This window comes from Stegostoma tigrinum, chromosome 1, assembly GCF_030684315.1.
Source record: "Stegostoma tigrinum isolate sSteTig4 chromosome 1, sSteTig4.hap1, whole genome shotgun sequence".
Classification (NCBI taxonomy): domain Eukaryota; kingdom Metazoa; phylum Chordata; class Chondrichthyes; order Orectolobiformes; family Stegostomatidae; genus Stegostoma; species Stegostoma tigrinum.
Genome location: NC_081354.1, coordinates 27,191,587 through 27,205,338, shown reverse-complemented (window position 1 = coordinate 27,205,338; position 13,752 = coordinate 27,191,587). Strand labels below are relative to the sequence as shown.

The following is a 13,752-nucleotide window of genomic DNA, read 5'->3' as shown; positions in this document are numbered from 1 at the left end:
TGAGAAACAGGGAGAATAAAAGCAGTCTTCTGAGGAGGTGAATGAGAACTTTTGGGAGAAGCAAGTTGTTCTTGTGCATGTGTTGCATGCTACAAGCCAGAACGAAACTGATTGACATTTAGTGCCAGTAAATGAGAGCTGGGTGCAGAAGACCATCATGAACTGTAGAGTAGTTGTGTGTCACATGCAAGCATTTGATTTGCATTCACTTTTGCTGGATGTAAATAAAAGTTCATCTTTGGAATTGTCTGATTCTTGCGTATAAGTGATGTTCCCCTACTGGACAATGTCAAGTTGAGTCTTCAGGATACACTGGGGACAGAGTAGTGGTGACTTAGAAGAGAGGGTGGTTAGCTGAGATGTAGCTAAGTACAGGTAAACTATGTTGATTGAAATGTAAACAGTCACTGGGGTGAGAAAACAGGATTGTATGTACAATGGAGTGTCAGCTTTTTGGCTGCAGTACCATTATGCTGCTATTGATGGCAATGCTTGCCTGGGTGTACAGTGGGTTTTTAAAGATGGCATAGATATAAAGGATGCCAGTTTTCCTGCGATATCTGTGAGTGGCAAGTTATTTTGGGAATGGTGCATGGTAAGTCGGGCTGGAATCAAATAAGCTGGACATCATGTGAACAGCATGTGTATGTAATGACTTTGGTAATATATGGCAAAAAATCTCATGATACTTTGCACTGAAAAGCCCTCAGGAAAACTTGACACAACTGAAACTTAGCCAAAAAATTTACAATTTGATCTATACAGTTTAAGAATTATTTTTAAAAGAATTTTAGAAAGATAATAGAAGGATGTCAGAAGGAAAATCCAGAGTTTAGGCAACTGCATGCATGGCCAAAGTTGGAGCAATTAAAATTAAGGGATAGTAGAGTGACCAGAAATAGTTGTCTACAGTTACCGCGGAGGCTTGTGGAGATTACAGAAATGGGCAAGGACTGAACCATGGGCGGTTTGCTTGACTGGAAACCAGTGTTAGTCCGAGAGCACAGGGAAGTGGGTGAATGGGCCTTAGTGTGAGGCAGACAAAGAGATCTGAATGACCTCAAGTTTATGAAGTATAGAATGTGATGGAACAACCAAGCATACATTGGAATAGAGAGATCTACAGATCATTAAGTCATTAATGAGGGTTTCAGCAGCCTATCAGCTGAAATAGGGGTGAAGTTGAGCAATATTACAGAGGTTGAAATAGTCAGTCTTAATGGTGGTATGTATGTATGAAGTTGGCCATTGATTACTTAGTTAGTCTTGCCTATGCATCTGTATTCCTGATAATATCTCTGCAGCTTTATCCCTTGTATACACAGGTCCAAATCAGGATTTCCCTCTCATATCAAATTAAGATTGGTGGAATCAGAATTTTTAGACTACAGGATATTTGTTGCCTTGTGTACCAATTAAAACCATACTGGCCTACCTTTCAGATCTAGGATTTAATCTAGTTTAGACTGATGCAATGAAAGTCTTCTCTTTATTATAAAGATTTGAAATGAGCACAACCTGATCATAGTGGGTCCCAAATCTATGTTTAAAAAAATTTACACAGCAGAAGGATGGCTATTAGGAGGCATTTTTTGGAGACAGGGATGCAGTTAAATTGTTAAGACAGAGAGTAGAAAGACCCCAATTCTGCAAAATTTGTTCCACAGACTAGTGAAGTGCCACACTTGCTTGGAAATTGAGCTATAACACTGTCCTGTTTAGCCTAGATTAAGTCTTGCATTTCTGTCTTAATAGAATCAATTAATATTAATACTGCACAACAAAAAAAAAGTTCACTCCAGTAGTCATATAACATTAAAATGAACAAACATATGTCATGAAATATTGACTGGTTAAATATATATTTTTTTGTTTTTGGTCTGCAGGTGGAAGAAGATTATGTAAATAACCTGGTGGAACATTTACAAAATACGTAAGTCTGACGTCAACCAATTGAAAGAGAATAAAACTTGGAAGAACAGCTCATGATGCCAAGTTGCAAATTTATTGCCCCTTTTCCTAAGCTGTAATCAGATCATGAAACAATAAGGTGATGTAGAGCGGAGGACAGGAGGAGAAGACTATCCCTCAAGCCCATGTCAATAGCAAGTTTCCAATAGAGGGTTTGTAAACAGCTGAAATATGATGAGGAAGCAGCTTATCACAGTTTGCATACATGATTTTAGGAGATTAAGAGAAACTAACACAAATTGGAAATGAGTTTAAATATGGACCATATCTGTGCAGGTGGTAAGGGATCTTCCACAGTTCATGGATATGTGAAAATCATGGACAGTGTGCCAGCAATTCCCAGTCGGATTGTCCCTTTAGCATGCAAAACAAATCACAGACCTGTTTACATGACTGGATTAATTTCAGAGTTCCCACTCATAGCTTGGTATTTTACCTAGAGCACATATTGGTAACAAGCTTAACAAGCTCATACTAAATTCCTTTTCCTGCTATGTCAATGGAAGAGTTGACTTCGAACTGAAAATGCAAGAAGTTCCAGATCTTTGGCATTTTTGGGACTGGTCGAGGAAGTAAAACTATTTTGCCCATCTGTGTGTGGAATTGCTTTGAAATTAAACACAAGCAAAATCAGCAAAATCAAATGCGAGAGGTTATGCTTGACAGGCATCAGGCAGATAGAAAATTACAGTTTCTACTTTTAGCTTGTTGATTAGCATAAACCATCTTAGGCTTTTTATATTATTCAAAATTTAATTCCCAAATGAATCTTCCATGGATCCTGCTAATATTTTATTGCAATAAACACAATTCTTTTAGAGTTTCCTACGATAAGAATATTGAACACTACATTATATTTTGTGTGTCATAACGGTGAAATTGCACTAAGGGATACTAGGAATTAAACCTATTAAATGTCTTTTGTGAGAAATTTCTTTTTCATTATATTAGTGAAAGCTTTAAGGAGGTCTTATGGCCTATTCTGCCTCTGGGCCAGAAGGTCATGGTCATGGAACATGCATTCACAATGTGGCCAAACAGGTCAGCGAATAATTCCAGAGATAATGGGAACTGCAGATGCTGGAGAATTCCAAGATAATAAAATGTGAGGCTGGATGAACACAGCAGGCCAAGCAGCATCTCAGGAGCACAAAAGCTGACGTTTCGGGCCTAGACCCCTATAATTCCCTCCAATATGCTTGATGACAGGCAGTAAGAGTGGGATTTTCCTGGTTCCTGGCAAGCCATTGAAATACTTTGTCAAAAATAATCATGAACTCAATCTAAGTCCATGGTTGTTAATGCCCTCATAGAGTGTGTACCTGAACAGAAAGAGGAATAATGTTAACCTAAACATACGTAATAAATCAGCTGTTAGTTTTGCATTGGTCTGTAACACTGCATAATGTAATTTCAACAGCCAAGAGTTTGAAACTAAGTTACTTTTGAAAATTGCCAGAAAAATCAATGGCATTCTCTTCATAGGTTTGTCCTGTAAATGGATAATTCTGCATTATTGACATGTTACCCCTAGGTATTCCTATGAAATACAGTCAGGACTTCTTGAGATCATCTCCCCTTCTGCCAATTTTTATCCTGACCTCTCAAATCTGAAGGAAACATTTGGAGACACCCAACAGAGAGTAAGGTATTTATTGGTATGAATTTTAAAGTTGCTTACCAACATAGTTTCTTTAAAAAAGTCATTCTACAGATGTTGCAACACAACTGAATTAAATTCTGGGAGGATCTCTTCATATCAAAAGCCTCCATTACATTTTTCACTTTGACCATCATCACATCTTCATGCAGGCTGCATGCAAATGTCAATGGTTTTGCCAATGTGGAACTTGTGAATATTGGACTTCAAGGCCATGATATTTAATTCTTTAGTGTCTGTTGTTTTGTTGATATGAATGCAGTTTTCCCTCCAAAAATGACATCCACATAACTCATTTCAATTTTATTGAGAACATTGTTAGATTGTTTTAATGAGTAAGGTTAAAGTACTGTAGATGCTGGAAATTTGAAACAAGCAAAGAGAATTCTTAGCAGGTCAGGCAGTATGTAAGGACAGAGAAACGGAATTAACATTTTGAGTTGGTATGACTCTTCTTCAGAACAGTTCTGACAGATAATAAGCTGGGGATGGAACCCTTGGCATTAGGTAGCAGCTTCCGAAGGCAGGAAGAGAACCTAACGGTCGGTGCATCCAGTGGGGTGAGGAAGACTGACTTAAAATGCTTGGCATATCCATAACTGACAAATAGTCCCTGGAAAGTTTTCGAGAAAAAAGTTGTCACTGCACTCTTTGCCCTCAGCTCCAAGCTAATGGAATGAAGTATTGAGTTGGACCTCTTACAATAGGCAGTGCATCATCAGGATTTTCATGGTCATGCACTGGAATGTTCCCAAGATGACCTTGCACCAAGCTCTCCCATCATAATCGGGTATCCTTCCACTGACTCTGCAAGATCCGGCAGCTGCATCATTGGATAATCATCCAATATGATCCATTGGATCAGGCTGAAACAAACAAAAGCAGAGATTGCTGGAGAAGTTCAGCAGGTCTGGCAGCATCTGTGGAGAGAGAACAGAGTTAACATTTTAAGTCCTCTGACATTTCTTTAGAATGGGTCATCTGAAGGGGATTCTTGGACTTGCAGCATTAACGCTGGTCCAGAGTCAAGTTTTAAGAAGAATTTTGAAGGAAGGTAAAGAAATAGGGGGGATTAGGAGCCAGGCAGCGGAAGGCACCGTCACCGATGACGAAGCAATTACAATGCGGCAACTCAGAAGGCCAGAATTAGATAAGCACAATTATCTTAAGGAGACAATACTTGAGTCCTTGGAGTTTCTAATAATTTAACAGTTATACTGTCATGTTGGGGTGGTATTCTAATATCAGGCCAGGGAAGTACTGTAAGTGTAAGGTGTCAGTCTTGCCCATTACATTTTCTCAGCATTCCTACAATGTCATTGGAGGCCTTGTGGTGCAGTGGATGTATCCCTACATCTGGCCTACGAGGTCCAGTTTCAGGCCTGATTGTTCTGGATACATGTCACAATAGGTCCAAACAGGTCAATTAAAAATAACTACCGACATAGTCTCCGTTTGTTTTACCGTTTTCTTGTCAATACCAAGATAAACAGTAATGATTCAGACGTGGTTGGCTTTAGTTACCAACTGTCTGCAAGGACCACCTCTAAACTGGATTTATCAAATTGAAGCTTAATCTAGATCCACCACCACCAGATTTAGTTGATATGTTTCAAGAATTCACAGCTGAAACATTTTTGGAAGTTGTATCCCAGCTGCATAGATTTGAAATAGTACTTTAAGTTGTAGCCCAGGCTTAATTTATAGCTGGATAGGAGTCTCTTCCTGTTCTGCTTGCTTGTGATACCACACACATAAATAAGGGCTAATTTTTAAAAATATTATTCCGTGTCCATTCCTAAAACCATTGGATCATAACAGCTCTCATTTCCGAATGTTAAGTCAGAATACAGGAAACTTCATTTAAGCCCATATTCAATCTAAAATGGAACTACCTGAAACAGGCACAGCCTAAAAGGTGTCCTGGTACACAGATCTCAGAAGTGGAAGAAATAGATTAAAACAATTGTTTCTCCAGAATCATTGTGGATTCTCAGCTTATGCTTGATCATAGGCCAGGAGTGTACTCTCGTAATGGTTCTTAATGAACGGGATACTCCAATCCTACCATAAATGGCCAGTGCTCTCAACAACATATGACTCAACAAAATTAAGTAGAACACAACATTCATTTTCAAGTTGGATAATTAATTTCAGATTTTTCATCAATTAAAGTCATAGAGTTATATAGCATGGAAACAGACCATTTGGTCCAACTTGTCCATACTAACCAGATATCCTAAACAGATCTAATCCCATTTGCCAGCATTTGGCCCATATCCCTCTAAACTCTTATTATTCATGTACCCATCCAGATGCCTTTAAGAAGTTGTAATTGTGCCATACTCCACCACCTCTTCTGTCTGCTCATTCCATACATGTACCATCCTCTGCATGAAGAAGTAACCTCTCAGGTCCCTTTTTCATTTTTTCCCCTCTTATCTTAAACCTATGCTGTCTAATTTTGGGCTTCCCTACTCTGGGGAAAAGACCTTGACTATTCATCCAGCCCATGGCCCTCATGATTTTATAAACCTCGATAAGGTCACCTGTCAGCCTCCAACACTCCAGGGAAAAAAAAAGTGCCCCAGCCTATTCAGCAGCTTGACAAACTGAAGAGAAAATACTTGACCAAGCAGTGCAGTTGGTTATCTATTGACCTGTGAAAGAATAACCTCTCGTTTTTTTAAACTATTTTCTGTCATTTGGAAAATTGCTTTCCAAGTTATGAATTAAATAATTTCACAATGATTGTTAAAAATAAATGATCTGTAATTAATAATAAAAGGAACTTATTGTAGTTGGCTCTGCACAAGGGAGAATGGATTTCTAATCTCTTCCCCAGGCAGGAAGATTCTATACATTCCATGTTAATGAAAGCCCCCGTTTTTGAGCTCTGTTACTGTAGTGATGATGAAACTGTAATTACAGCCAGTGAGCAATGCCTTATTTAATCATTTATCCTCTGTAAGGCAGCAGAATTCAGCAGGGAGGTAGGGCTGTTATTAAGTTAATCATCTGCATGTTGAGAGAGTTGATTTATTTTGGCTCATTCCCTGTGAAAGTTTTGAAATTTATTGTTGATTGGTTGGTACGTGCACTGCCTAAATTCTTTTGTTTAGGCACTTCACAACATTGTGAACCCAACATTGAGTTCATCAACCTCCAACCACAGACTTTGGCTTCTATTTTAATACGCATTCATGCCAGCCCAGTATGTATTTTGAGGTTGTGGACATGCTCACCGAGCCAGTGGATTTGGTTGCAAATGTTTTGTCACCCTGCTCGGTAGCATCATCAGTGCGCCTCTGGTGAAGTGTCAGTGTTCTGTCCAGCTTGTTATTTATAATGCCTTGGTTGCTGGGGGGTTGGTTTAACTTCCGGTTCTGTTTCTCAGTGGTTTGTACACAGGGTTTAATTCGTTGTGTTTGTTGATGCAGTTCGGTTGGAATACCAGGCCTCCAGTAATTCCCTGGCGTGTCTCTGGCTTGTGTGATTTTGGATGTGTTGTCCCAGTCGAATTCATGTCCCTCATTGTCTGTGTGCAGTGAGACAAATGAGAATTGGCTGTGTCTCTTGGTGGCTAGTTGGTGTTCGTGTATCCGTATTGTCAGTTTTCTTCTAGTCTGGCCTTATGTAATGTTTCTCATAGTCCTTGTATGGTATTTTGTATATTACACTGGCTTTGCTGGTTTTCAGTACGGGATCCTTTTGTGTAGTTTGAATTGTTTTGCTTTTAGGGGAGCTGGTGTATATTTTGATTTCAAAATCCCTACTCCAGATCAATTGTGGAATCTTGTAGTGACTTGAATGATGTGGGCTATGGCAGGATTTGTGGCAGAATAGGACAAATATCCTAGCAAGGCCACCTTGACTTTGGGAGCATATTGCTCCATTTGTCATGTTTCTGACAAGTGGCGAATTGAATCTCCCACTAAAACAATAGTGAGTTGCTCTTTAAGGCTGACCATTGCTTTGTAAACATAGTAAAATGGAAACTAGGAGCAGACTATTTGGCCCTTTGAGTCTGCTTCACCATTCTATATGATCATGGCTTCCCTGTTCCTGCTTTCACCCATATCCTGCCTTGTTAATGGACTGACAAACTTCATTAATGTTCAGCTTTCTATTTTAACAAACTCACCAAGTAAGGTGGGCATCAAGAAAACACAACATGGAAATCAGAGTGGGCACTCAGCAGCTTCAGCTCATCACTTGCTCAGAAGGACCTCCAGGTTGCATTGGACAAAGCTGCATCACAGGATGTTTGGTGGATGGGCCCCTTGTTGATGTACACCAGCATTCAGCATTTGTCAAACCCTCACAATCACCATGGCACCTCTGGAGGCACGGACTAGCACTGCAGGGTGCACTGGCATCTAGCATTGGAAGGCTGCAGCAAGGACATTTAGCATGCAGGGACAGGGTTCCAGCTCAGAGATAGGCTGCATCTCACTTGCTCTCGATTATTTAGTGTCTAGGTGCACAATTGCAGTGTCCTGGCTGCAGCCCTGCCATTCTGTTAGCAAGGAACAAATTAAAGTTTGACAGAAATATTTTATTCACAATGAACTAGACTCAGTAACAGTAAGCACAATAACTAGGTTGATTTATTACAAAAACACATCATTAATGTTTAATAATGTCCTTTAGAGAAAGTAATCTGCCAACATTACCTGGTCTGACCACATGTGACTTCAGGTACAAAGTTGACTCTTAACTGCCATCTGAAATGGCCAAATGAACTGCTCAATCAATGGCAATTAGGGATAGGCAACAAATAGGTGGCACCCACATAAGGTCAGAGAGTCATGTTTTTACTAAATGGGAAGAGACTCATTGACCCATTTTGTCTGTACCAGGCATCAAACATCCATCTGTTCTATTCCTACTTTCCAGCACTTAGCCCATGGCCTTTGGATATGACAGTGTTTCCAATGATCATCTAAAAAGCTCTTAAATGTCTTCAGGGTTCTTGCTTTTATACCATCCTTTAAGGCAGTGAGTTCCAGATACTCACAACTCTCTGGGTGAAGATTTTCCTCAAATCACCTCCACCATACAGCAAAAAGTATCTATTAATATTATCCTGTATACGAAATAAAAGGAAGGCCAAACTTCCTCTATTGTGGACTTGTCCACTTTATATTTCATATTTTTCTAACAAAGGAGAAGCACAGAGACAGGTTTTTCTGGGTAAAGGTAGAGTTGATGTTGACAGTTGATCCTCCAAGCTGGCCATTTTCCTCCTACCACTGACAGCTGTTTGGCTAGATGTGCACCCAGTAGAGTGGATGCCTGACTTTCCTATGCAATGAACAGGCCTTCCCCTGAATTCACAGTCATTATAGGCACCAGTGGTATTTAATCACGTGTGCTAGCATGGCTCCTCTATTCATTGTAGAATTTCATTCCTCTGATAATACTGATTGTTTCGTCCTGAAGGATTCCAGCTTTATTCAGGTGAATATAATTTTTTGTTTTAAATCTCTTTTCATACTCATTTTTCACTTTCCATGTCACTTCACATTCACTTGGGAGACTCTAGGTGGGTAATGGTCTTAACATTATTTAATCTAATTTACTAGTTTTCTTTGAGATTATGATAGAGGATATTAATGGGGGTAAGGCTGTGAGTGCCTGGCATACTTTGGATTTCAGTATGGCCTTTGATACAGTTCCTTTGGAGATATTGGGACTGAAAGTAAGGGAAACAGGAATAAGTTGAAATAATTTGATTAGAATATGTAATTTGTTGACCAATAGAAAGCCAGAGGTTAGTGCTGCAACAATTGCCATCGGTCTGGGGTAATATGACCCTGTAGACCTTCCTTGTTCAATTTCTGCATGTATCATCTGAAGTTACAAGTCATACATACAACAGCTAAATTTATATCATACTAAGCTAATGAAGTTGAACAGGATAAGCAAAGGGAGGATTTGAATATACCTGGATATTGAGCAGACAGGTAGCATTTGAATTTAATCTACAGAGATGAAAATTCTTCACTTGAAGAGAAACAAATATTGGGAGGGAGCATCAATTAAATGGGTAAGGAAAATTGAAGAGATCTGAGAATTCTGATTAGGAATATATTGAAACTATTAATATAAATGTTCCAAGCAAGAGACTGGAGAAGTGCACTATGACTCGAGTCCCATTATTTCATGGCTGACAACTTAAAGTTAAAAATAAACTGTAGCAAGAGTTAACAATAGCAACAATATCAATTATGTCAGATTTTAAACAACAACTTTCTTAATAAACAAAATTGTGGGATTTTTATCAAAACAAAATATTTAAAACATACTGAGTATAAATATAATCAGACACACTTTTCCAGGTGAAAAGAGGGAAGTAAACCAGATTCCTCTGAAGAGATTTACATTCTGGGGGGAAAAAAACATACTGTGGCCAATGAGTTATTCTTGAATGCAAAAAGATAAAATTTAGGATGTTCTGGAGGCATTTGCTCTGATGTTCTACCACATCAGATAAACTCACTAATCATGCATTATAATCTCTGAAGTGTTGCAGGCACAGATTGCTCAGTAAATACAATCTTAAGATGTTATTTTAATTTCTCTTTTGGAAGAGCAAATAGGTTTCAACATGAACAGAGATAGAAGGCTTTCTATTCAGAAATGGGAGAAATCAGCTGGATAGCTTGTTCGTAGCCAGCTTTCCACCACTCAGTTTTTTCTTAACAGAATTCCCTCCAACACATATTATTCTGTGCGGGATTCCCTTCAAATCAGCTGGTTCATGGCATGCTTCCCTCAAACTCAGTCTGTTATCAGGAGGCATTCTTCCAATTCACTTTGAAAAAATAAGTCACTATTCCAAAACAGTCCCAGCATCGTCAACAGCAAAGTAAACCATTTTCACCTGTCATGTGATTTCTAGGGAGACTTGTTAAAACAAAAAATCTCTAAAGTCCATAGTGAACTTTCAAGGCATATTTTAAATAAACCACTTCAGGTCTATCTACAAAACTGGAAATAAATTATTTTTTCCATAATCATTCAAAATTCATATCCTCAAAGTAATATTAAACATAAAATGGCTTTTGTAGCGCAAAGTACAGGGGCAAAGACAAAAAGAAACTATTAAAAATAATATTAAACTGAAATAGTGAAATAATCCTCACACTTTATAGGTCATCAGTATTTGATCACTTGAAGAATACTGTGCACAGTTCTGTTCATCGAAATACAAACATTCTTGGAGCTATTGCAAGGATACAGAACAGGAATAGACAGATTATATTAAGAGTAGCTAGGTAAATCGGGCATATTGTCAATGGAAAGGAGAAAGTTGAGTAGTGGTATCTGTTTTTAAAGTTCTAAATAATGTAACTATTTCACTTATGTTGTGACTCAAACCTCACATGTAAATGGCAGCGTTTCCACCAGCAGCTTCTACTGAGGATTAGAATGAATGATGTGCTGTCATGAAGGCAAGTGCCTATGACACTAGGGACATTTCTTAATTTCCTGCCATCGTGGAAGATCTTGATTCAAGCCAGTAACTATGCCATCAGCCTCCTTTGTAAAGGCCTCAGCCCCAAAGTGGGCCTGACCTCTGTAATTGAGATAGTTGTGTTTTATGGTGAACCATTACAATGCCATACTGGATATATTGGAAATCCTATGCTGGTACACCAACTCTGTCTTTCTTTCCTGTGTCCTTGACCTTATTTATAGTGGATAGTAGCTGCATCTCTTACAGAGCTCCATGAAAACACCTGAAGCATATTGGGCTAAATTTGGATCATGCTATTTTGTAATGCAACTGTCAGAAGTGCACTGGCAGGATCATTAAGTTGCAACACAATGGTACTTTTGTTAAACTAGTATCTGGAAAATGTCATCAGAATGACGATTGAGTTTTGGAACATTTCACAAGCAAAGATTGAACCAAATCTTGTGTGACTTCCATGTGCATTCAAAACATAATATTCTTCAGCAGCTTGAAGTATTTCTACCTGATTTTGACTATGCTTGAGAAGTAACCAGTCACAGAAGTACACACACAACACTTCAATTAACTAAAAATGAATGTCTCCAGCCAAACCAAATGATTGGGGTATCTAAGTTTTCGATATAGAATCTTTTGTTAACCAAATGTGCTGACAATTTTAATGATGTATATGTTAACATTTTTGTTTTCAGATGGAGAACAAAGCAGAATTTGGACTACAGCTTTTTAATGATGTATGCTCAAGCCAAAGGAGTTTTCTATTTACAGGTATAGTAACAGGAATATTATGTTACAGTTTTTTGTAGATAAATCTAGTCCTTCAAAGAAATCAATTGCAAGATATAGTATCTAGTATTCAATGTTCCACTCACAAGTCAGCTCATCGGACTTAGACAGCAGCATTTAATCACTTTCAAATGCAGTAACTGCAGTTCCTGGAAAATATCAGGTTACAATAACTGTTGTGAGGATCATTAGTTTGCAGCTTCACTTGAATCTATTATGTTGTTTTTTTTTAAATAGAAACAGTTTCAAAATGAACCCAAGCAGAGATTTCAGAGAAAGGAAATTGATTCAAACAATAATAGGCCTATACCTTACCAATTCAGTCTTTACATAAATTACGAAAAGAACAATGATATTAAAACAAAACTCAAAACCTTATATGAAAGTTGACACCAATTTATTCAATCAAATTGAATATGCATCATCACTTTTTTCCCATTTAATTTATGGAGAGAAGAATGAATTGTCAATTTTTTTCACGTATTTTCTCACTGGATGTCTTGTGCTGTAGTGAATGACAACTTTACCTCTGAATCTGGAGCTCTGGAGTTGAATCTTATCCCTGTACTTGACGGCCAAAGAGGATACATTCATAAAGTGTCCACAAAGGTTTGAGGATCCAACTATGAATCTTTCCAGCACGTGCAAGCTGTAAAATGAGACAGATTCCTGATCAGGCATCTGATAACAGTGGTTGGAGCCTCTACCATCTCTATCCATAGTTCCAAACTACATTCAATGTACTTATAAAAGTCTGTATTGCCACAGCAACTTAGACCCCTTAATGAATTTATGCCAAGTAAACAGTGCTTAGAGAAATGGGGCAATTAAGATTAGATGGAGCATGGTTCAAATTATAAACACCTGTCCCGATTAGTTGGATGAATGCTCTATTTCTATATTATAAAATGTTACACAATTTTGGTACAGTAGTCATGTGATCACATTACTAGCCAAGAACTCCACTATCTAAAAGTTCAAATAGTTTGAAATTGAATTCAATAAATTTGTTACACTCTGTGCCAGCAGCAGGAAAGAAATTACCTACAGCTTACATACCTTTCAGGCAAGGAGGTGTGTCACTGATATTCAATCAGGCCTATATGTAACTCCAACCTGGTTATCCCTTCATTCACTTGCAACTCCTTCAATAAAGAAGACAAACACTATCACCTTCTCAAGGCATCTAGGGATATGGAAAACACTGTTCTGGGTGAAAACAAAACAAAAAATTAAGAAAAAGCTTATTCTGAAACATTTTATGAGGGGAAAAATCTGCATCATACTTATTCCTACCACAAGGAGTAATTTATATTTATAACCTTAAAGGAGAAATCAATATGCAAAATACAAATAGTTGCATATACTTTTGTTCTTCACTTCAGTCTTTTTTTTAAAGAAAACAGCATTCCACTATTTCTTGTGAAGGTTGACATCACTTAATTCAGTCAAATCAAGTTGAATATGTTTAAAATTCACCATCCATACTTTGCATTTGCTCTATTAAGGGAAGATGGAGTTATCAATTATTGTCAAGCATTTTGTCACTGAAGGTCTTGTGGTACAATGGGTGGTATCTCTGCCTCTGAGCCAGAAGCTCAGGATTTTTTGAGTCCTATCTCTAGACTTGATGGCCAAGGAAGGTGCTTCCTTAATGCATGTCAACCAGTTGAAGATCAGTCTGCAAACTCTTCCAGCATTTGCCAATGGCAGATTGTAAAAGTGAGGCAGATTCCAGGAGCCTCATCTGCTGAATAAATTTGGAACTTCTAACCATAGTTATCCATAGTTATCGAATACCACCTGCACGTGCAAAGATCATGTTGCCTGAGCAGGTTCAAATTTCCCAGAA

At 38.2% G+C, this 13,752-nt stretch overlaps 1 protein-coding gene across 1 annotated transcript in view; it reads left to right on the top strand.

The window, feature by feature from the left end:
* The window catches only part of LOC125452012 (alpha-1,3-mannosyl-glycoprotein 4-beta-N-acetylglucosaminyltransferase B-like), a 234,383-nt gene that overhangs the window by 136,055 nt on the left and 84,576 nt on the right, over positions 1–13,752 (top strand). The window contains exons 5-7 of the mRNA XM_059641094.1: positions 1,887–1,933; positions 3,506–3,619; positions 11,807–11,882. Of these exons, the coding sequence (XP_059497077.1) occupies positions 1,887–1,933; positions 3,506–3,619; positions 11,807–11,882 (237 nt within the window). The remainder of the gene's footprint in view (positions 1–1,886; positions 1,934–3,505; positions 3,620–11,806; positions 11,883–13,752) is intronic.